Here is a 25,197-nt window from a genome sequence, read left to right as displayed (position 1 = left end):
ATTGTGGTGAGCATTCCCGCCTGTCATGCGAGTGACTCAGGTTTGATCCCTGATATGGCGCCAAAAACTTGACAAGATTCTATCATGAACTAAATTTTAATAACCTAAATACCTCATTTTCTGCAAGTATATATATCGTTTATCGAGTATTGAGGATATTAAGTGTCGATTCCAAAGGGAAATTGTCAACTATTGATGGTTTTTTGAACTCCTCTGTTATTTAGACTACCACAAATGAGCAAGTAAGTCTACACTACTAATATGTGATAAAAGTAATACAATGACAAGAAAATGTATTTAGGGTTATGGAATTCCTATCTACTCATACAAATGAAATAGCCAGTTAAATGAGTTTATTATCTTAGTTAGTTATGGCATAATTTTTTAATATACGTGATACACGCTTTCGCCGATGTACCAATCATATGTATAACTATTCCACACCTACTAACATGATATGAAAATAGCTATAGATTCATTACATTCTACGAAATTATATAAAACAAGCCACCAAAACTATAAAGGTATAACCCTATAATAGTGAGTTAACTCCCTAGGTTTAACACATCCATGAACTAGTATTGAATCACAATGGTTATTGATAAAACAACACCTTTAGATAATCACAACCAATGGTTCCAAATTAATCATGATTTTAGAAGAAAAAGTTCTAAATAATATGCTCAAGAAATAAGCTCAAATAATCATGAAAACTTCACTTAAAAATCATGGAAGTTCATCCACTCCCTGGGTTTACAAACTAGCAAAACATAAAAATTAAGAAAACAAGAACCAAACTTATATTATAACCATTTATGTCTAATTACATACAAGGATTGGATGAAACTAAGGACACCAAGTTGTATTACACTATAGAACTAGGAAGCTCTAGTGAAAGACTACATTTTGTGTAGTTTATCTAGATTCCAAAGTTAAGCAAATAAGCTCTCCAAGGCATCTATTTATAGATGAATTCAAGTTCCAAATGAGTTGCTAAAACTAATGCAAGTTTGTGTTTTGAAATCATCAAAAGGTATTTCTTGAAAACGCTATGCTTTCCTGTAGCTGTTTGAGTTAGATTTCCGATGCATTAAGAATCATCTCGTTTGGATGTTCATAGAATGAGGTATGACAAAAGTATCTTTGACTAATCAATCCGCTGTTTTAACTTTCGACAGCAAAAATGCACAACTATATTTCAACTTTTTGACTTGAAAAACTCATAAATTGGATTTCAATTCTTAATTTTAAAATGGATTGAGAATCATTTCAATCCATATTGGGTGTTTTTATAATTGCATTTTACTCTTTAGTAATTAGGTTTTTCCCAAATAGGTCCTTGTAAGCACATATAGTACATGCATAATCTTAGTGTCACTGTGCAAAACTATTTTATTTTTTGTTTTTAGTATGTAGAGAAATAAAACTTTTGTTAATTTACATATATTCGTAAATCCTCTTAATAGGGGCTTCTAATGAATCAAATTGTCCGCAAAGCAAGCTCATTCAAACTCATTTGAGTTTGATAAAAGCTCGTTTTTGCAATGAACGATGCAATACGTCTGTCAAACATTGATGGTGGATGGGTGGACTCATTCTTTGGTGGACACCGAACAAGAAACATGAGTGGCGGTATTTGTACATAGCACTGAAACACATACGTAAGCAATTTTTCAAATTTCATTTTACTCTATAAAAATCTAGATTATTCTCAATTAGGTCCTTCAAAAGTTACATCTACAATCCCAATGCTACATCCCAAAAATTCAAGGTAAACCACATCAACATGTTCACCACATGCTCAAGGACAGAAGCAAAACATAGAGATCAGTTGGGGGAAAAACGTTGAATGAGTTGATAAATTCTTGAGGGGGCCAACCTTGATCTCTTGAAGGACCTAAATGAAACCATTTTCTTTCACAAGAGGAACTTTCACAATTCTTGAAATCATGGGGTGTCCCAATTTTCTGATAAACCGCTACATCCTTGAACAACCTGACTCTTGCCACCCCTTCTACTCAATTTGCGCCACGTACAGGCAGAGGTGGCAGCAAGCTCTTTCCTTCCCGACTCCGAACGCTACAGTCCATACTCTTCAGTCTTCACACTTAACTGCCATAACCAAAACTGAACAATTCTATAACAATTCAATATTCCAACCGAACTGCAATCAATACAGTTCCCCTCCACATTCCTTGCATCTGTGATAAGAGATGAAAGCAGAAAATTTGCTGGCATCAGCCAGCATCAACATAGGAGTAGCCATGTTCATCCTTTCACTTTTTTCCATACTGAAAAAGCAGCCTTCAAATGCACCAATATACTATCCACGTCCCATTTCTCTGAATCACCATATCTTTTTGGACGAGCGTTTTACCTTTTCCCGATTTCTTCCCTCACTGGAATGGGTTCGTCGCGCATCGCGAGTTTCCGAAGGGCAGATTCTTCAGCAGTGTGGTCTTGACGTGCTCGTCTTCATTAGACTGTTTAAATTCGGGTGAGACATTAAACCGGTACTGAGGCTATTATTGTCTGTTTAAATTCGTTTGTTTTATAGAAAATCTGTCTTGACCTGTTTTATTTATCTGTTTTATGGCTAGTGTTTTGTTATTAACTTAATTATAACCTTAAACAATTTAATTTATTTGAACGTCATACTCACTGGTCTCGGTGAGAGCGAATTGATATGACAATCAAATATGCTCAATAATATGTCTTTGTGCTGCACCTGTTTTATACAAAATACTGAATTAGTGTTTGTTGTGATATATCAAGGATACAATGGAGATATGAGATTTTGCCATTATTTTCACTAGTTGAAACTTTGATGTTGTGCACTTTGAGATAAAGTTTTCCCAATAACTGATGTCAATTGATGAACTTTAGCTGACCTTCTGTAGACTTAAACTTTCAGGATCAATTTTTTCACTGTTTCCTGTGTTGTTGGTGTATTGGTTTTGCTTCCACTTAACTATATTGACGGTGACAGACTATCTTCACAATTTCATTCAGTGAATTCTTTCACAATATCTAATATTAAAGGAGGTTCTAACAGGTAAGTTAATCGGACTCTCTGGATGCATTTTAATCACCATTGCAGTTTTTTTTTTTTTAATGTCTCGTGAATGTAACTGATGTATACCTCAATGTCAATCAGATTAGGAGTTAGTTTATCAGACTCTTGATGCATTTTATCACCGTTGCATTTTTTTTAAGTGTCTTGAATGTACCTCTGTGAAATAGATTTGGAGTTAATTTGCATACTAGTTATTTATTGAGTTCTTTGGTTTAAAGATGAGATATACTAGGTATAAAGTATTAGTGGCATAATTGTACTGATTGCTTTTTTCTTGACTTCAAACTAAAATGTCAGTCTCATTCAAGAATTTTTATTGTAAATGCATTTAGTCGTCTCATCTTCCTTTCTCTCTTTCTCTGATGTGTTGTCGTAGAGAAATACAAAAGGCTAGAAGGAAAATCATTCAGAAGTGTGGAAGAGTTATAATGGAGAGAACGTTTTGACATCTATTAGAAAGAGAGTCAGAGAGATATATGCATTGCATTTTAAGGAACTACTGATAGTTTGTGCAACTATCAGAAGTATATGGCTTGGCAATGCCAGCTTGCTATGCCAACCATCTAACACCTAGTTTGGACTTTGATCAAGGTATATGCTCATTACTTGATGTTTTTAGGGGATCATACATGTGTCAAAGTCATCACGATCCAAAATCCTAGATTTTCTCCATATGTTATTACTAGCAATACTCCAAAAGTTTGTTGTGGTTTTGTACTGCAATTAACAATGAGGACCCTCTTTTTAAGCTGGATATTTGCTCGTCAAGGAAGAGTTCTCAGACTTGGCAATCATTTGGCAATTTTCTTCTATGCACTTCTTTTAGAAACTGTGGAGAGAGAAATGATAATTAACTTCATTCAAATATGACCAGAATAAAAATTAGCATAAAAACTCACTACTAAAACAACTACTATTGTTGAATATGAACCAAAAGCTTCTGCTTTTGTGATCATTTTGCCACAACTCAGTATCCAATAAGAAGATAACTGTGTCCTGCATCTGTGGATTGTACTTGATTGGTTCCTCTGCATAAACTCATGATCTCAGAGAAAAGAAATTTCACTTGGAATTTTGCCGGACAATGGCAATTACAAATTGTTATAATGCCATACTGTAGTAGTCTTCTAATCTGAATTTTTTTTGTGACTGGTGATGAGATGTCACTTGAGGCAATAATGATAGTTTGATCAAGCAGCTATCCTATGCTGCTCTCTTTAAGTCTGTATGCATGGTGGTCCTCATAAAACTGACTATGGATCCACACAAAATTGTTGGTGTTTTCTTTTTGCTTTCTGTCAAGAGGTATGTGGAAGACATGAGATACAATGGAGCATAATGAGAACAAGACTTGTAAAAGATAGAGCTTGGCCTTATGTTGTGTGCTTGGTGGGCAACACTGGTACCATGGGTGTAGAATCCTGACTGAAATGATCTTTTTTCTCCCTCCTCCTATCCTTGGCAATAGGTTTAAGGAAAAAAATGGGAAAAAAAACTTGTCAAATTAGTATAGCTTTCCATGAATGCAAGTGACAGTTAATTGAAGGGAGTTTGTATAACTTTTTTTTTTAACTTTGTCATTGGATTCTCTTCTCTATTTAATTCTTCTTGGATGTTAATTTTTGTAAGTGGTATATCTGTGGTATCCTTTGTATTGTTTTCTTACTTTCCTTTTTATTGTATCTTGAGACACTATTCTTGAAATTGATGATAAGCAGGCAATTCTTTTTTTCTTTTTGCATGTATTTGTTTAGATTCATCATTGTGGCTATGCCATTGTTTTTTTTATAGTCATGGCAGTCCTCTTTGTTTATTGTCTATTAATTGGTGTTGTTTGCACACTCTGACCACTTTTGTTATGTTCACAACATTCTCTTTTTGCTTGGATTGATTTTTAACCTTCAATCAGAATATTTTGTTGGTAAAACCTTCTTTAATTGGATGTTGTATATTATTCATTAATTTGTTTGCTATTTGCAGGCTGTGGGTGCATCTTTCTTGCTTGTATTTTATATCTTGCTATGGATTATACCTATTGTACAAGGTATCACTATGCTCTGATCTTTACACAGTAATATGAAAAGTGTTCTCAGCAGCTCCAGCGAATCAGTATCTTATGTTTAGAGTTCCCATAGTGATGGGTTAATTTTCCCCCGCAGTTGGTATCATTTTTACTAAAAACAGGAATTATTGATAGACATTCCACCTATCCCATGAGACACTAAAGCTAAATCTATAAGGATTCATGCAATAATACTGCCATCATATATGTCATCACATGCTGTAAACTGTTTTACTCAATGAATGGCTAAGTAGCTTAAGTAGAAGGGCTGCATCTGACAATGAAACTATGTACTTTTCTTGTTGGCATGACTCATTGATCCATTGTTTTCCTGAATCCAAACAGCAACTACTGGATTTCTGTAGCTTTGATCTCTAATCTATCATATCCTCGGAAGCAAGTTTTGGGGATGGCTTCTTATGGAGTTTGATAGTTTAAATGATAAAATTATGCTTGGCAGTTGAAATTCTGTGTAGAAAGATAAAAGAATGGTTAGAATATATTCCTATTAAGAGAAGAAGAGAGATGGTTAGAATATAGTCCTATTAAGAGAACAACAGAGCATTTTCTTCACTCACAGGAGTATCCATAGTCTATGCAATGGGCATATATATATTTGAGCATTTTCTGTATGAAGTTTGGTGCTTTCTTTTTCCGATCTCTGAAACCTTATTTATACATGCTTTAACTGGTAATCTTCAATTCGAGAGGGCTGTTAACAGCCACCAAAAAAATTAGCCTTTGGTCATATTTGTTTTTTAATTTACTATTGGTACTTGAATCACAAAGTTTTTCCCCTCTTTTCTTCTGGGTTTCCTTTTAAGGTCTCAATTTAGCGACTGATCATCTTAGATTGTGAGTTCTTGGCAAAGAACTCTGAGCTTTGACTGTCAGTTTCATGCTTTTTCTCAGTAAAGAAGTTTGTACTTCAAGTCCAATGCTTAACCTTTACATCGTTACATCACCAAACTAAGAGGTAGAATACTTCTGTTAGTGTTTCACGATTAGTAGATCTCAAGGAACTTGAACATTTAGTATTAGATTGTTCATGGAAGTCTTCACGTGGTCTGGATTTGAAAGATTGCGTAAAAGATGCAGGACAAGAAAAATCATCTAAAATATTGAACGAAGTCGTTCATTTCTAGAAAATCAATGGTCCTGATAGGGTCCAAAAGTATCATGTCTGACATGTGATGGTGATGTTTCTCTAAAACATAACCTTAAAAGGATTGTCAAAGCTTAACTGAGCTTCAAAGAGCCTGTTGTCCTTAAATAAGTTTGAAGAAAAGACAAATAAAAGCTCAAAGTGGTTACAAAAGAAGAAATTGTTGTTCAAAACCAATCAAAACAGTCAAAAAATTCAAATAAAAATCAAGAAACTACTTCAACCATCTTGAACCATCACATTGGTTGTTTGACATGAATTTGAATAATTGGTAGCTTGATGTTAAGAACTAGTTTCCTGTTTCTATATCCAGAAGTATCATGGATTGTCACTGTTCTTTTAAAACTTCTCTTATTGGAAAGGCATAGTTGTTTCAAGAATTAAAGAAAGAGAAAGGGACATATTTAGACGTTCAAATGATGCACAGTCAGAGCACCTAGGGGACAGCATGACTTTTTCCTTAGATTTGCAGTAACAGTTAGAAATTTTATGAGTAGAGTAGTCATAGATGTTTCAATGTTATTTCTCGGAATCCCTGCATCATGTAGGTAAGATTCTTAAACATGATTTGTAGAAGTGATGTAACACAAGCAGGGACTGTCTAAACAAAAAGAAAAATCAAGGACAAGTACTGCATCGTTTCTTGCGTTAGTTAGGGGGTCCAATAGTGAATTTATTAAAAAGCAGCACACTGAAGTAAATGCATGGTACTATATTCTCATCTTTTCATTCATACAATCAAACAACAGTTTTAGAAGCTCAATCTATCCCCATTGCTGAATATGTTCAGAATGGTACGATTCTATTCAAAGGTAGATCAGTTTGATGTTCACTCTAAGGTCATATTTCTTTTCTTGGAAGTTTTTCTTTTAATTTTAGACAAGTGGCTTTAACAATTGGTTCCTTGCTTCATTTTTCGGTCAGGAATATAAAGATATCTGGTTGAAAAGGATTCAGCAGCTACATAACTTAAGGCATCGACCAGATCAATTCACTGTCCTAGTTCGAGAGATCCCTTTTTGCAATGAGCACAAAGCTTATGGTTGCTGTGTGGATCACTTTTTTTCTAAACACTATCCATCTTCTTATCAATCATATCAGATTCTGTACGACTGCGAGGAACTCGAAAAGTTGCTAGTAAGGATTATTCTCATTGTGCTGCTCACCAAAAAAAAAAAAAAAAAGAAAGATCTCCTTACACTGATCTTGATACATATTTTGAGGAGTATATTTGTCCCTTTGGAACACACCAACCTGAGATGAAGGAAAGTAATAATCTGTTAGACTTTAGCTGTAAATCAATGTTGATTAATGTCCTCAGTTTAGCAGCCTCTGACATTTTTCTACGGTTAAAATGCATAGGCTTAGAATCTGAGATCCATCTCAAAAGAAATTTGAAATCAAGGTACTATTATCGTGGCTGCAGATGAAATATCTATATGTTGTTTATCATAGAATATTTCATACTTGTCTTCACCAGTATGCTCAATTGATTAAGGGATACAAAAATCTATGACTTTATTTGCTTATTGAATATGTACTGCATAAATGTAGGTGGTTGGCTAATGTTTGTTACTTTGTTATGTTCTGAGTTAACCAAAGTAACAGTGTATCCTGTCTACTGGTCACTTCCTTTTGAGTTAATAGTTGACCCAAAACATGACAGTTTATTTGGTCTTAAGTTAGTAATGTGTGCTTGTACATTATTCCGAAAAGTGCCAAAGGAGGGGGGATGAAAAGATTGGAATCAAATAATCAGTAGGTAGAGGTTGTATTTCAGGTGGTATTCCCTCCCTTATTAGTTGCATCAGTGTTATGTACAGTGTCTTTTCGTTTCTCTATGGTAGTCAGTGCAACAAACCGAAATTTTTGGATGTAGAGATTAATTGGGAGTCCACACTTCTAAATTTTCATTTCTGTAATTATGGAAATTGCCAGTATCAAATTTTCCACTTTTATGTAAAATGTCAATCATTCTAAATAGCCTCCATTATGGAATTTGCCAGTATCAAATTCCACACTTAACTTCATTCTAAATGGCCTCCATTCATTCTAAATAGCCTCCATTATGTAAAATGTCAATCATTCATTTCTGTAATTATGGAATTTGCCAGTATCAAATTTTCATTTCTGTAAAATGTCAATCATTCATTCTAAATAGCCTCCATTAGTCCGATTGTGAGGGTTAATGGAGCCACTGTTACATGAGCTATTCTTTTGTGTCAGGAAAGTCGGATGTGAAGTTAAGTTACACTGGCATAGAATGCTATTTGCACTGCTCTACACTGTATTTATGATTTGGCTATGTTGCTTTTCTGTGATAAGAACAGTGAATGTCTTGTTGACAGGGGTTAAGAATTGCAGAAAGCATTTTTCTTGGATGATTGGCTTGCAATTAATGAAATGAAGTAACTTAAATATACTCCATACCGTACAAAGTTTAAAAACTACATTTGAGAAAGAACCTGTTTATGCTATGCTGCAGGTGCATTAATATCAGTCACATGTTAAAGTTAAAGCAAGACAGATGCATGACATAAGTGAAGCTAGCTCTAATTTGCTTAATACATTGTAAAATGCAATTGATTGAGAAATTGCCCACCATCCTAATATATATTTTTGTTAAAATTAATGAATTTCATTGACATACATTACGAGTCTTAATTGGTAGTCATATTTCTAGCACACTATAAAAATGAAATGTTTTTAGCAGATTGTTATACAAATTCACGTCATTCCTTTGATTGTAAAACCACTGAGTAGCTTTATCTTTACTAAGTATGGGTTTGGAGATCATGGTTTTTGACTGGATATTGTAGTTTAGATTGTGAGTAGAGCATGTTAGATCTGAAAATGAAAGCATGCCTGCTTTTATTTCTTCACGTACAAACCCAAAAAAGTTAGTAGTGCAATCATTACTTCTCGCTGATGCATGGGCACAGAGATTTTCTTACCATCTGGAAGAGGAAATTCAGTGTAACACTATGATAACATTCATTGTACCATCCTTAAATTTTCGTTCTGTATCTGTCATCTTAATCAAATATCTAAATGCCTATTTCCTGAACCACTACTAATCACAAGATAATATTGGATGTAGATTCATGGCAAATCAATCAGAGAAAGGATTGAGAAATTGACACAGCAGTCATTGACTAATAGATATACAAGACGATCAGATAGCTCAAAAATAGAAATACTCAAAGAAATGCTTCAAGATGTGTGTCGTAAGATACGACACATAAGGGGTGAGGCGATGCTTTCAGAAAAGGTAAAAGTAATCATCAGAATCATGGTACTATACTCTTTATTGAGTACTGTCATCAGTATTGGCTATTATTACTGGACAACTTATTCTTTTCAGATTGAGATATGATTTACCATTCTGGTGTTTTTGGTTTAAACTTTGCAAGTAAAGTTCATGAATAAAAAGGGATTTTCTTCAGTTACTGGCAAATCATAGAACGTCCAAAGATTCTTGTCAAGATTCATGTTCTGCTTTAGTGTTTAACGTCTGTGGAACTGCAAAAATTGATTGTTGATATTGCTTTCTGGCTAATGTGGATAGCTTTGTGATTGCTTCTGCTATTTCCTATATTTTATACTGCACGTTCCATGAGTGGCTTGAGGAGAAGATTGCTCATTGTGAAATTATGAGAAACTAAAAAAATGTTCTCCATGATACACAGCAACGGCTTTTTTTATTTTCTTATTATTATTATTTTTTTCAACTGTCTGGGAAAACTATTTGGTGGTGCAATTTCCCAAACACCTTCGGCTAAAACATTCCCTTGCCAGGAGGCAGATCGAAGCCTAAAAATTCCTAATTATCAAGATGACCTATCCTAGATTACAAGTTAGAAACTACATTGCATGCTCTTACTCTATACTGAACGTTGCAGCTAGCAAAGCTTTACAGTCCCCGATGATTGCTAGAGCTGGGTGATGTGAATTGTTTCTTGGTCAAAAGTTCTACTGACAATTAGGAATCAGTTTAAAATTCAAGATTTTCACATCCATGTGCCATGCATGTTCTAGGCTTCGTCTGATGCCCCACATTCATGTAACATCCATCACTGAGCATATCAGTTATGCTCCCAGTTTATCCCAAAGTTTGTTGGACGAAATAAATTAGTTTGTCAAGAATTTTTTATATTCAGATTTCTATTGTCATGCTTCATTTGTGTAGGAGTTGCCTGTTGCATTTGTTACGTTCAGGTCTCGCTTGGGTGCTGCATTAGCTGCCCAATCTCAACAGCACTCAAATCCTCTAGTATGGATCACAGGAATAGCCCCAGAACCAAGGGATGTTCTCTGGAGTAATTTGGCGATTCCTTATCGACATCTGCCGCTGCATGAAATTGTTGTCTTCTTGTTAGCATCACTTCTCACAATATTCTTTGCCATCCCTGTCACAGCTATTCAAGGAATTGCAAAATTTGAAAAATTACGAAAATGGTTTCCACCTGCAATGGCAGTGCAATTAATGTAAGATTTCTCATCTTTGATATTTGTGATTGAGAATCCTGCTTGAAAATGGTTTTCAGAATTAGCTGATACAGTTAACCTAGAACTGCACATAGCAGACAGCTTAAGTTTGCAGCAAAACTTCTCTATCGCTACCCATAAAAGAAACTATGTGCTTCATTAATTGCTATGCCAGTATCTTATTCTCTGTGCACTATCATGTTGCTCTTCCTCTTTTAAGTGCAGGACAGGATAATGTACAAAATGCTGTCTCACCAAAATTGTTCTGCTCTTTTATTCTTTAATGATTACCAGGATCTGTTGCATGATAGAAGCAGGAAACAATGTTTTTAGATCACAATCAGAGAGGTTCAACTCTTACAAAATTGGGTGCAAATAGAATATCATTGGAACTTTAAATCTGTATAAATTTCTTTTCATTTGTCTGCATGAGAAAATTGAGATAGTAAAAGGGGTTTCAAAAGCTATACTTGTTTACAGAATAATCCTTGATGGGCTGAGCTGAAAGGAAGCTATTACTGCTATATGCTAAGTTTAATAAAGTAGAAAGAATGAAGAAATAATTTCACCTGTTCCTATATGCCCTGTGTTTCTTTTATAGTTATTCCTGCAGTATTTTCCTTAGCCTGCTGAAATATGTTTTTCCTATGTTGTTTAACATACTAAGGCACATGGACTTCGGCGATTCTCTAATTTCAGAACCTATCGCTAAAGAATCTATTGGCTTTTGTTTGTATGTGTTTTTCCTTTTTTTACTGTCTTATGCGCTAGATTCACCTGTTCCTATATGCCCTGTGTTTCTTTTATAGTTATTCCTGCAGTATTTTCCTTAGCCTGCTGAAATATGTTTTTCCTATGTTGTTTAACATACTAAGGCACATGGACTTCGGCGATTCTCTAATTTCAGAACCTATCGCTAAAGAATCTATTGGCTTTTGTTTGTATGTGTTTTTCCTTTTTTTACTGTCTTATGCGCTAGAGCCTCTTGTTTTCAAGAAATTGTGGCTTTGGTTTCTACCCTCATAAGAAAGGAGTTTGTAAAAATTTAGAATCTGGAATGACAATGAAAAGCATTAGCAGTTTGTATGTTGCAGTTGGATAAGCCCTACTCTCCTATATGTAATGATATCCTCGGAGAATACTCTGTCCTTTGCCTAAAAGAGAACTCATGTCACAAGAGGACTTGACAAGAAAAAAAATATTTACTGCATCAGGAATTCAATGAAAGGAAAGATCAAGGAAAGAAAAAAGAATACACCAAAATGCAGGTCCTGAACCTAAGCTGGTCCTTGTTATAAGTGAATACATTGAAAGAACAGCAAATGATGAATCACGAGATAATTTGTGACTTAATATGTTCATTTAAAAGTTTGTGCTTTCTAATTATGATTGTTTTCTCTTTTTAATCTTCGTAAAATTTTGTTAGGAAGGGGGGAGGTGACTGGACATCTTCCTAGGGACTCAGTCTTTTTTTTTTTTGTTGGGGGGGGGGGGGGTGTTTAAAGTTGATATCCATATTCTACTTTTGGCATTTCCATCCAATGTGATTGCATGATTTGAGTTTTTGGTAAGACCAGCAAAACTGATCTCTTTTTTTTTTTTTTTTTTTTTTTGTTTCTCTGACATGTACAATTTTCTCCAGACCAGGACTAAGATCCATTGTGACAGGCTATCTTCCAAGTGTGATTCTGAATTTTTTTATTTACATTGTTCCCTTTTGCATGATTGCTATGGCACAAATGGCGGGTTATATTTCAAGGAGTAAGAAGGATATAAAAGCTTGTAATATGGTCTTCTATTTTCTTGTGAGAAATGCATTCTTCTTGAGCTTATTATCTGGATCCTTACTAGACCAAATTGGGGAATCTTTCACTCATCCTAAAGATTTTCCCAGTCATCTAGCCAGTGCTGTTTCTGCCCAAGTAAGAGCAACTTTCTGGATATTTGCTTTCTATTTCCATCTCTTGTATGGATTGAACATGAGACAATACAAAAAAAGACCCTTACACTTGAATTGGTGGTTGTAAACATTGTTTGATTTAAAGAATTGTCTTGTTTAATCCTTGCTATACTTCTTTTGGTGTTTTGTTTCAGGCAGACTTTTTCATGACATACATCTTGACAAATGGGCTGTTTGGATTTTCTTTAGAGATTCTCCAACCAGGATTATTCATGTGGAACTACATAAAATCCCACACATGGCACCGCGGAAAGAGGAAAACTGCATATCTTAACTCAATACCTTATTACCGAATTATTCCTTTTGTTGCTCTCTCTATACTGATTGGCATGGTATATGCAATTATCTCGCCCTTGCTTCTGCCATTTCTAGTTGGCTACTTCCTGCTAGGCTATGTTGTTTTCATTAACCAGGTTATCTCTATATCCTTCAAGAAATCATTGAGAATCTCATACTTCTGAAATTTATCACAATTTGCATTCCTGTCAATTTTCAAATCATGTGATGGTCTATTTGTTACCACTGTTATAAACAGTTCTGATAATGCTTCTCAGTGCATTTGAAGTTGGAACAAAATCTTTTTGTGGAGTCTTGCATATGTGTGCACTCACAGACATGCTAAAAGTTGTGCCATGACATGCTATGATGAGTCTATGCATTACATGAATTCAATAGGTTGTTTTGCTGTAATAAATCTAGAATCAGATATGCTCAAAAAACCTGTTATGCACCAATGTTTTAAAAGGTAAGGAGGGCTGGGCATTTAATGTCTGGCTAGACAAGGCGAAAGCCATGCCCCACAAATTTTGACTTTTTTTATACATTTAAAAAGATAAAAATATAAGAATACTAATATATATATATATATATATATATATATATATGTATATATGTATAATAGTTACTAATAGAAACAAAATATTGATAAAGTTAAAGAAAACTACAAAACATTATAAGAAAAATCACAAACCTAAATTTAATACACTTTTGTTAGAAATTATGAGATTTCATGACTGCAAAGTGTTCAATTTATAAGGCTAATGCTCAATTGCTTGAACCTACAACCTATGTTCCTTCAGAAACAAAATCATTAAGTATCAAAATTTAAAGTCTAAACCATACATTAGTCATCTAGTCTTATTAGTAGAAGATAATAATAACTTGGCATCAACAACAAGGAAAAACAGTGTTAAAAACAAAGTCATAAATGCTTCTACATTGTATTTTTTTCAAAAATTTTGAAAGAGAAAACAGATGAAATCCATTTTTGAAGATCACTAAAGAAAAATAATGAGTTAGGAAACTAAGATAGGACGAAAGAAAAACAAATTCAAAGTTCAAACTTAAAATAAAAAGAAAAGAAAAAGAAAAAGCACCAAATGCCCAAACACCTAACGCCCTAAACACCAGGGTGTACGCCCTGTAGCATGGGGCAAATGCCCAGTAACACTTATGCCCCATTCAATCGCCTTGGGGCATTTGAGGGTCGCCCCACCCCAAGGACTCGCCCAGAAAACATCTTTGAAAACACCTATGCACAAAAAAGATGCATAGGTTGCTCTTGGTTTTACGATGTGGGCAACTGTGGCAAGAGTGCAACGGGCTGCTTCCTCTAAAGTAAGCAAAACTTTATGCAAATACCTTAAATCACTATTGTTCACAAGTTGACAACACTACATAGGCACTGCTTTGATTCATCGATGGTGGTTGTATTTACAAAATGTACCTTGAATTGAATAAACATTAATTATTTGTTAAAACATGGGTTGTGGGGTAAACATTAGGTACTATGTCAAATTGTCATCCATGAATTTAGTTGTATTGGACTTACTCGACATCCATGAATAGCATGTCAAAGACATACACTTTGATTCATCGATGGTGGTTGTATTTACAAAATGTACCTTGAATTGAATAAACATTAATTATTTGTTAAAACATGGGTTGTGGGGTAAACATTAGGTACTATGTCAAATTGTCGTCCATGAATTTAGTTGTATTGGACTTACTCGACATCCAAGAATAGCATGTCAAAGACATACATTAATTTCCTGCCTTTAGTCTACACAATGAAGCTATTTAGCACCTGTTTTGCTACCTTTATAAGCTTTCCTCGAGTGAGGAACATTTGTCTAATATGAATAGTTTGCTGGTGAATGGAGAATCTTTTTATCCTGAGGTAGCTTTCATCTATTGCTTACCGATGTCTCCTGCTTGTTTTCATTCTCATGGTGATACGTCCACTTTATACAACTAGCACAGTGACTATAATCTTGGAGTCAAAATATATTCATAACAGATGTCCTGCATTTTATGGCAGATTGAAGATGTTTATATAACTTATTATGAGACATGTGGTCAATATTGGCCATGCATTTATCTGTACATTCTTGTTGCTCTCATCCTAATGCAAATAACTATGGTTGGTGTCTTTGGACTGAAGTCAAAGCCCTCCGCATCCATTTCTACAATTCCTCTACTTCTTCTCACTTTCAGTTTTAATGAATACTGCAAGAGGCGGTTTGTTCCAACATTTCACAAATACTCTATGCAGGTAAGTTTGTTTTTCCAATGCTTGTGGTAAACTATTTGCTCTTCTTTCTTAATTTTCATTCTTAACTGACACGGCAACCTCCCATTTCTTTTAAGATTTCACCACTATACTGCTGCCACAATTTAATTTTTTTTTTTAGGCTAATGTAGAAATGCCTCTCATGTGAAATTTATATCTGCGAGGGACTTGAATGTAAGACTGTTACTTCAGTCATGGACATCAATTTATTGCAACACTCTTAAGAAAGACCTACCTATCCTTAATACAGGATATCCAGTACAGAGGATTATAATGAGGTTTGTTTGAGAACCACTATATAAATGGAAGTTGTTGCTTTCAATAACAGGCATGAGGTTGTCTTCGGTCATGTTTCTATGTCACCATAAATATTTCCCAGGTTGATAATCAGCCTGATAAAAGATTTCATGGATAACTTTCCTGCAATTGTTACGATATTTTATACATCTAAAGTTTTGTGTAAGAAAAAACTATCCTTGATCGATTAAGTTTGTCTTACATCTTAAGCAACAGTGTTTCTGTCACAGATTGCTAGATTGATACAAAAGAAGAAATGTGATGAGAGAAGAAGAGAATAGAATTAGACAGAGACAGAGAGGAGAGGATTTTTGTGTAAAATAAACATAAAGAAGTGTGCTGTCACTTACTTTAAATGTTATTAAAAGATATCAAGCATAACACTGTAGTACCTGAAAAAATATGGTAACACCCCTAACTCAATACCCTGGAATTAATGGACTTACTATCAGAAGCTGCAATAATTTTATGCCAACTCAAGCTCCTCTATATGTATTATGTACCTATTGTTTTATGCTTCGTTCTGTCATGTAAGACTGGGTTTTGAGCAATTTTCATTTATATTGGAAAGCTTATGGTCACAATTCAGACCTTGTCCGATAAACCTTGGCCATATTTTTAACAAATTTGGAAACGCAGGACAAGAAGCCCATGAGTCATAACCATTGTCTGCATCATTGATAGATTGAACTCTTAGGTGGCGTTTGGTTCGCACATCGGTATTGGATTCGGATTCGGAATCGGATATCTTGGGTTTGGAATGAGGTCATTCATTCCAATACATTTGTTTGGTTCAAGTACCTGGAATGCGTATCATTACTATAGTTGATGTTTGGTTCGTCGACTCTTTCGGAATGGAATATAATAAATATATTATAAACCCCATTGTAAATGATAGTTATTGGCTCTTTGTAAATGGGATATAAGAAATCTTCACTAATTAAATATATTAGTATAAATATATTAGTAAATTTAGTCTAACTAATTAATAATTTCTATTAGTAAACATGTATAATTATTAGTAGAATGGATAATATTAATTATATTACATAAATTAATATACATTATATAATACATATAAATAATAATATTATTATTATAAGTTTGTAACTAATTAAATTAAATATTATATATATAATTAAATATAAATATACAAATGTTATAATATAAATATATAAATATATAATTATATAATATATACAAATATTAATTATAATAATATTTTATATAAATATAATATATATTACATATTAAATATAGTTATTATTATATATTATTATATTTAAAATAATAATTATTATAATTATATAACTTATTAATATTACATACATGTATATATTATAATTATATGCACATATAATATACATTTATAAATATACATATATATTATAAATATAATATTAATAAATTTATAATATATATTATATAAGTATAATTATATTTAACTAAATAATTATAATATATAATTATATAATACAATAACATCATTATTATAAGTTTGTAACTAATTAAATTAAATATTATATATATAATTAATTATAATTATACAAACGCTATAAAATAAATACATAATTATAATTATATAATATATAAATATTAATTGTACTCATATTTTATATAAGTATAATGCATATTAATATTAGATATAGTAATTATTATATATTATTGTATTTAAAATAATAAATATAAATATAAATATAATTATATTTATTAATATTATATACATGTGTATATTATAATCATATGCACATATAATATGCATTTATAAATATACATATACATTATAAATATATTATTATATAATATTAATAAATTTATAATATATATTATATGAATATAATTATATTTAACTAAATAATTATAATATATATTTATATAATGTACTAATATTATAATTATAATATATTATATATATGTATATATTATAATATATAATAAATATAATAAATATATAATTATATCATTGTATAATTATAATATGTAATTGGATTTGTTTCTTGGAATCAAACTTGGGAATCGGACAAAACCCACCAAAATACTTGGGAATGGAGAAACACCAAATTTTTAGAAATCATTCCAAGATTTCAATTCCCATTCCAGTAAATCAAACACCATTTATGGGGTTCATTCCATTCCCCGAATCCGATACCCTCTTACCAAACGCCCCCTTACATCTTTTTTCTTGCTTCTCCATTTGACAAGATATTCCTGCAAGACAAATATTTAAACCTTTAAATTCTGTCTATCATCAAAGGACCGTAGGCAATCTGCTTTAACGAAGGCTTTCTACTTCCAGTCTTCATGATTAGAGATAATATTCCTTCTCTAAAGTCAGGGCTGTGAAGATAATGTTCCTTCTCTTAGTCCAGCTTTGATATCTAATGATCTTCATATATGAGGCATACAAAGAATATGCAGATGGTATAACTTGCAGTTGCAAAAGCTTTATTAATGCAGGTAAGAGAAAGATAAATCAGTCTCCAATGATCTTAACTACTCTTTTTTCACCTAATCACCATTATAAGTGTCATTTATTTTTATAACAAGATCTTTAGGTGTTACTCCGACTTGCTAGTTGCCCAACTGTACTTCCTTGCCTCTTTGTATGCAGCAACTTGAATGCTAAGATATTTATGTCTTTCAGCATCTCTGACTTCAATTTCCCCACCTAGGGACTTTCTGAGTATTCCCTTATGAATCATTCTGTATTAGAAACAAAATATCTAACAAACAATAAGCATAGTAGTTTTGGCCAAGTGCATGAACATGACACACTCTGGATGGCTCTTTCTAAAGCAAATCTCACCACTGGATTTTGGAATCTCCCAAACCTATAGACGGAGACTTTTATTTACTAGTGTAATTTGTCCTTATGAATTGAGCTGCAAAACCAGGTGACATCTTCCTTTGATTTCCCTTTTTCTTTTTCTTTTTTATGGGGGGGTTGGGGGTATTGAGATATAAACTTCTTCCGTCCCAGAAGATGTGTGAGTTGACTTTCAATTATTTTAAAGTCCAAGTTAGCAAAGAAGAAATGGTAGCCCCCCATCATAAAATTCCTTTTGCTCTTGGTGCTTCTCAGTAATCAAAGACGTGTAGCAACCGAACTAGTATTAAATCTGTTATTTGTCTATTCAGCTCAGTAGAACATCCATTTGCAACTGACTGCCGCAATGAAGTCTGCGAAGTGCCATTTCTTTCTGTCCTCTCACCTCTAGCATATTCCACGTAGTATCTAATTGCATCCTTTCAAGTTTCTGCAACAGGAATACAAAGCTTAAAGAAAGCTTAATTGGATACTGATGTGGTACCACAAAACCTGTTATCTGTAAGGAGAAAACATCATCTCATGTAGTGGGGGAAAAAAAGAAAAAGCCATCATCAGTAATCATTCCACATTCCCTAAATGCGATAGGAAGGCAACTAGTATTGCTAAGCAGCTGCAAGTCAAGAAACATCGGCTCATGTAGCAAGAGAAAAGCTGAATTAGATGAAGAAGTAGTTCTGGGGTGTAATTTCCACAACTTATTCTATCCTCCTTTGACGAGGAGATTACTAAAATATATCCTAGTCACTCTCTCAATTACTGCCTGCTCATTTCAGACTGCAAGTTTCCTCTTCTCCTACTTGGCATGAGCCTCTGTAGTAGGAGGATTGTCATTTTTCCTCACAATATATGAACCAGGGACAAGAAGGTACTACTGGACACTGTTGTCTCTGCCTCAATAATATAGTTACATCCCTCTAAAGATGTTTGAGAACATAAATATGTGGGAGATGATAGGATATTACATCTCTGTGTAGCAGTGTACCTAACAAATGCAAATTTTAAACGATATTGTTTCTGGTTTACCTGCCTGCAGCCATGAAAAAAATACACCCCACCAACCACTAGAGTTGGGCAAAGACATTTAAGAAAAATAGGAATCTTAAAATCTAACGTACTTTTAGCAAGATAAGCAGCATGAAGACAATTGCCTACTCAGATATGATCAAATCTTGTAGTCAACATATCACTGAGCAGCCTTAAGATGAATTTTGTTGCGCCTGCTCTGCCTTTGTGCAGGTATGTCTACTCAGGGACTTTTCTAGTTTCTTGGTTATCTAAAATGTACATAAAAATTTTCAGAACTTTTTGTTGAAAAAATGTGGTGCGGGAAAGATGTTTCATTCATTTACTACTAAAACTAGATATATAATAGACCTATTAGCTAACATTCCATTCCCGACTTTGTTAAGAGAAGATGCCCTACTTGTTTTATATCTGCACTTGAAGTTTTGCATTGCGTCCATTATAGGTTATGTTATACTTCCTTGAAAATCCGATTTAAATGCTATTACGAATAGTGAAGTGATTTTCACCTATATCGTCTTGTTTCAGGATGCAAAGAAAAATGATGAACTTGATGAGCAAAATGGTTTGATGGAGGCTAACTTACAAAATGCACTTGATGCTTATTGCCCTCCTTTTTTGCGACCTGTTGACTTTGAAGTTGAAGAATCTTGCTCGACACAGCCATTAATATCCCCAAAATGACTCACGTAGTATGCTCATTTTCCTATCTCGATTCATAACCATCTCTTGGATGCTTAATTCACAAGATACAGAATGCAGCTGCCATCGATTTCCTCGGTGTAAGAACATCTCGCTGTTAAAGAGCTTAAGTAGAGGTTGTCAAAGAATCTGTTTGATATTTTAAACACAACTACAGTTCAATCTTGTGTGAAGCGTTTCTCAGTTGTACTCGTCTACTTCATTTTGAAGAACTGGCGTCATTTTAGTGGATTCTTCCCCTGCTTGCTGATGTTTTCAGTTTCACTCGTAGTGTAAAGGTTTATATTTGGGACAGAATTGAGCCACCTGATTGATGTTTTAACTATAGTTCAGTAATCTAAACTATAAACACACTTTCGTCAATCAAAATTCCGGACGTACTTTCCTTGTAGATTAGAACTGGCATGCAAGGAGTTGACAATCTGGGCCCTTGAGTTTGTAAGAATTGAGCAAAAATTTATCTTATGTTGAGAAATATGCATAATAGAATCAAACATAACTTCAGCTTATGCATCCACTGGCAGCAGTTGCCGGACATTGACACAACCGCAGAGCCATGCAGAAAATACTCAGCCTGATATATGCAGCAGGCACTGCAAAGGACTGCGGAAATAAAATGCAATTCCTACTGGTATTCACCGTAATCCAAAACCAAAGTTGTAGTTGTTGAGGGGACATGAAAGCAAATTGATTCATCATACATTGATCTATCAAATTCCATACATTACAAAACACAAATAGGATTGTTAGTCATGACCAATAGTAACACTTTGCCCCAAGGAAAAGCAACTGGGAACTGCAGTCACAAAAGAAGTAATTTTGACAGCTCCAAGAATTTCAGGCAACCTATGTTCTAAGGGCAAATAAAAATAGGTCCTAATAAATATAATAGTAGTCTTTTTAAGTCTTAAGCTTCAAATAGCTACACCCATTCATGTTTCAAAACATTGTTTCTCTTCAAGCACTTCAAAAACTAATACCAAGGCCAGTCTCCACAATCACAAACGTCCCTCTTGATGCACTTCAAAAACTAATACCAAGGCCAATCTTCACTATCATAATCATCTCCACTCCAGTAAGTTGAGCTATCAGAAGGAATATTTGCTTTATCTTCTTCCCTTACGTAAAGAGCTTTATTCTCACCTTGAAGTTTAATCCTTGCGCCCCTGCCCCAGGTAATGAAATTTAAGAATCAGAGAGCATGCAACATATTAATCAAGGGCGACAATAGCTGATAAAAAAACGGAAATATCAACGAATGTTGACCTACAAAATTATCAGATTCTGTCAAATACATGAGTACAGAACTGCTAAGCAGGTAATACATATTCACTTTGCATTATGCAGCACAGTGTCTACCTGCAAAAGAGTGCAAATACTCTTCTAATGAAAGTCTTCTAAAGGAGAACTCGAACATTGTGATCAGTGATACAGTCCTTTATTCTTTTGAGAAGAAATTACTTTTCAAGAATAAAAATTAAATCGTTTATGCACTGCCAGTGTGTACACTTGTAGATCTAGATGCATACCACATATGTAAAGTTTGGTGTTTAAATTTAAATTTAGATCATGTGGCATGTGTCTAAACTTGTCAATGTAAAAAAGATTAATCCAAGAAAAAAACTACCATTCAAAAAAAGATACAGAAAACGATTGAGATATTACATGACCGCAATATGATAGATATCTATAACCATGCATATTCTTCTGTTTCTTATCAGCTAGAATGCAAAAGCGTTTAGAAAGAGTTCAAACTAAGCAGTAGGAGATGCTCTGGTAATGAAAGTTAATACGTCAATCACGCAAATAGAACAGTTCTAGTTGAAAGTTTTCAAGGTATCAATCTGCATAAAGTACATTGCCCTGAATGATCATTCAGGATCAGAAGAATGACAAAAAGGACAACTTTCTGAATCCAGAGACGTGTCATTTTGACTATATAATTTGATTTATCAGAAGCCAAATCGAAATCACAAAATCTAAGAACAAACTGTGGCCATGACATACTTCTGCCAAATATGAAGATCAGTTCCATGATTTGGTAAATCATGATATAGGAACATTCCTATTTGTCATCAACAGGCACACACACACACAAAAAAAAAAAAAAAAGTAGTTGCCAATTACTTTGTCATATTCATGATTTTAACGGACAGATGCTAGACTATTTTCTCTTAATTTTATTTTCTATTTTCATCTGTCTTCTTCCTTTCATTGGTAGAACAGTATAAAGCATGGAACTAGATAGAACGAGTAAGAAACAATCATAGACATGCCAAGAATAAATTTATTGTTACACAAGTAACATCAGAAGGGTGGCATTGCATCTAGATTTTTGAGTTTCAACAACAATAAAAAGAAAGTTGCTACCTCTCAATTCAGCTAGAAGTCTGACATCTACAAGTCCCTCAATTTGGTGGAACTAATTAGCAGCACATTTTGGATGGCTACCATGACTGCTCTTCAGAGGCATCATTATTGGCAAATTTCAAAATTTATATATTTCACCACAGCCAGGCTGAGAATATACTTTACAAACACAAAAACCAAAGACAGATGATATATAAAATCTGATGTAAGATCACATATAGGCATCCTTTAAGTTAATCAGTCACCTGATAAACTTACAATTAAGTTGAAGTTGCTTCTATCAAAAACAATGCTCATTTTTTCAAAGTGAAACAATAGGACAAATGCACTTATATGAAACTATAGTTTCCAACTTGTGCTCAGAAACTCACAAGGCTCCGTCTACCTATCTCCTGACAGCCTCTGCCACTACACCATGTCAAAATTCACTTGACACATCTAAGTAGCTATTACATACATAAACAAACAGCTCTTTTATTTTACTAACTCTGTTGTGACACTTCAAACTGAATAACATTAGCCACCTGGATATTCGACTTGAAGCGGATTCCCCATTCTACAGAGTGTCAGAAATATCAAAATCATCAAATACACATAATTATGTAGATACTAAACAAACAGAAGTGTGAAAGAGCAGGTATTCTCATGTTCTGAGAGATAATAAAAGTATATCAAAAGGAACTACAAATTATTAACCAAAAACATATATGAATCAACATCTTTAATGTATAGTTGTCTGCCAAAAAATGAAATTTAGGTAGTTTCAATAGGAAATCAAACAACTAGATTTCTTTATGGAAAACAGAAAGAAGGCACACTCTTGGGAAAAAAAAAGAGAATTAATGGTACTTAAATTGACATGTACAAATGAATCTCATGTATATAAGGAAATTAATGCACCCTTACAATGAACGGATGTTGAACACCCTTATATTTTCTTGCACAGCTTCCTTGAATGAGAAAAAGCTTGGAATCAGAGAAACAGCTTCACATTTCGATCTAGTCCCACAAACTTTAAAATAACTGCGTTCTTTGCTCTTCAGATCATAATGTATCAACATATTCTTGGGGTAATGAAAAATCAACAGTGATCCACATCTCAGGTAATCAATCGGATGGTACATATAATTATGCTCCCATGCTGACTTTCGGATCTTAGCCAATTTAGTCCAAGAATCTTGAACACCATACTTCTCCATCACCCAGAAGTTAATTGAATTATGACTAGCATGGCATAAAAATAAATCACCTCTTAACACACCCATGCTCATATGTCGTACATCACACAAGGCAAACTCAAAATTCAATATCTCAAACATTGGTGGTGGGAAGTTCTTGAAGCATTCCTGAGTAAAGTCAAAGGAAAGAATGATGGTTGAACTGTCCCAGCCCTCATGCAACCAGTGAAGATTTCCATTCAAGTAAGTTGGTGATGTTAATTTACCATAATAAGAAGGTGCATACCCAACATTTTCCCAAGATTGTGTGCCAAGTGTGTGTATTTCAGCCATTCTACTTGAATACATTTCTCTCTGTGCAATAGGGCAATCAATAGCCCTCTTAACCCCCGTATCAAATATTCTGATCACTTTATACAGGTTGGTATTTGGACAAAAGCCAAATCCACAATCCACAAAGTTTTCATAAGCCTTATCACCCTCTGGAATTTCTACATATTCACCAGTGACAGGATTGCATACAGCCACAGGTTCATTAGCTGAGGGTTCAGACAAACAGAGGAATCCATTGTAAGAGTTCACAATCCTGAACTTTTGATCTGTGAGTTTCAGTCTAACACGACGCTTCTTCTTCACAGCATCCATTTGAAGTGCGATTAGAGGATTGCGTAAAGGGATCCTCAGTTTGACATCAAGACTTAAATGAAGTTCTTTATCACATCCCAGACAAGACTTGAGATCCATTTCAGACGGATCAATCAGATAAAGCGTTCTCGGCACACATGAACTGTCCAAATTCCTGATTAGAAGGCTAGTCTGCGATCTTGCATAGTGTATCCGAGCAAAGTGAGGGCTCAAGATCAGGCGGCGCCAGGCTTTGCAAGTGCACTTGCAAACAAGAATTCCCTTGAGAGGCAACCTTAGGAGAATATCAATAAAGATATACTCAGGAATATCCATTATGGAAGCACTGAAAGTTCGACTTTGATCATCTGCTCCTTTAATGCCCTTCTCAATCTCTGCTTCCACTGAGTTCCTCCTCCTTTTCAAATCCATCTCTAATATCTGCAATTCAATCCAACAAGTAAAAAGCAAAACGAACCAAAAATAATGAAATATCAGCAGCCCTTTTCAATGAAAAACTAATTGCAAAATTCTCTGCAGATTAAAACTCACACATTTATCAAAAAAAAAAGAGATTAGAACTTCAATTTAAGCCAAATTTCTCTTAACCATAGCCATAAATCTATATCTATAATTGTTGAACTTGACCAAGATATTAGTACTAAATAAAATTAATAGATCAAAAGGGATGATGGGGGAAGACAGGAGTCACCTTGAAGGAGGAATTGTGATCAGAGTTGCATGGAGAAGTAATTGATTTGATATGCTTCACAATTGAACCAAGTTTTATGGTAGTAAAATTTGGCGGGAAGTTTTCCAGGGGTTGAAATGGAACAATGGCGGGAATTTT

General features: G+C 34.0%; 2 protein-coding genes across 2 annotated transcripts; one reads left to right on the top strand and one right to left on the bottom strand.

The window, feature by feature from the left end:
• Positions 1–2,099: 2,099 nt before the first annotated feature.
• Positions 2,100–20,439, top strand: LOC113763514 (CSC1-like protein At3g54510). The gene is made up of 10 exons (XM_027307346.1): positions 2,100–2,497; positions 2,915–3,055; positions 5,057–5,120; positions 7,228–7,440; positions 9,404–9,574; positions 10,493–10,791; positions 12,434–12,713; positions 12,886–13,164; positions 15,072–15,305; positions 20,002–20,439. The coding sequence occupies exons 1-10, from the start codon at positions 2,214–2,216 to the stop codon at positions 20,155–20,157; spliced, it is 2,121 nt and encodes a 706-aa protein (XP_027163147.1). The 5' UTR covers positions 2,100–2,213; the 3' UTR covers positions 20,158–20,439.
• A 487-nt stretch (positions 20,440–20,926) lies between these two features.
• LOC113763839 (F-box protein At3g07870-like) lies at positions 20,927–24,619 on the bottom strand. Its single transcript, XM_027307799.1, has 2 exons — positions 23,452–24,619; positions 20,927–21,341 (listed from the first exon to the last, which is right to left on the bottom strand). Exons 1-2 carry the CDS (start codon positions 24,465–24,467, stop codon positions 21,206–21,208), a joined length of 1,152 nt encoding a protein of 383 aa, XP_027163600.1. The 5' UTR covers positions 24,468–24,619; the 3' UTR covers positions 20,927–21,205.
• Between the last annotated feature and the right edge of the window lie 578 nt (positions 24,620–25,197).

The sequence above is a fragment of the Coffea eugenioides genome, chromosome 2 (assembly GCF_003713205.1).
Source record: "Coffea eugenioides isolate CCC68of chromosome 2, Ceug_1.0, whole genome shotgun sequence".
NCBI classification, from domain to species: domain Eukaryota; kingdom Viridiplantae; phylum Streptophyta; class Magnoliopsida; order Gentianales; family Rubiaceae; genus Coffea; species Coffea eugenioides.
This window is presented reverse-complemented; position numbering and strand designations above follow the sequence as displayed.

Excerpts from the sequence above, each read along its gene's own strand:
- LOC113763514 (XM_027307346.1), top strand. The coding sequence starts at position 2,214 with ATGAAAGCAGAAAATTTGCTGGCATCAGCCAGCATCAACATAGGAGTA. Across the intron at positions 2,498-2,914 it reads ATTAGACTGTTTAAATTCGG|GATCAATTTTTTCACTGTTT; the intron begins GTGAGACATTAA and ends TTAAACTTTCAG. Across the intron at positions 3,056-5,056 it reads ATTAAAGGAGGTTCTAACAG|GCTGTGGGTGCATCTTTCTT; the intron begins GTAAGTTAATCG and ends TGCTATTTGCAG.
- LOC113763839 (XM_027307799.1), bottom strand. The coding sequence starts at position 24,467 with ATGGATCTCAAGTCTTGTCTGGGATGTGATAAAGAACTTCATTTAAGT. Across the intron at positions 21,342-23,451 it reads GTGTTCAACATCCGTTCATT|GGGCGCAAGGATTAAACTTC; the intron begins GTAAGGGTGCAT and ends TACCTGGGGCAG.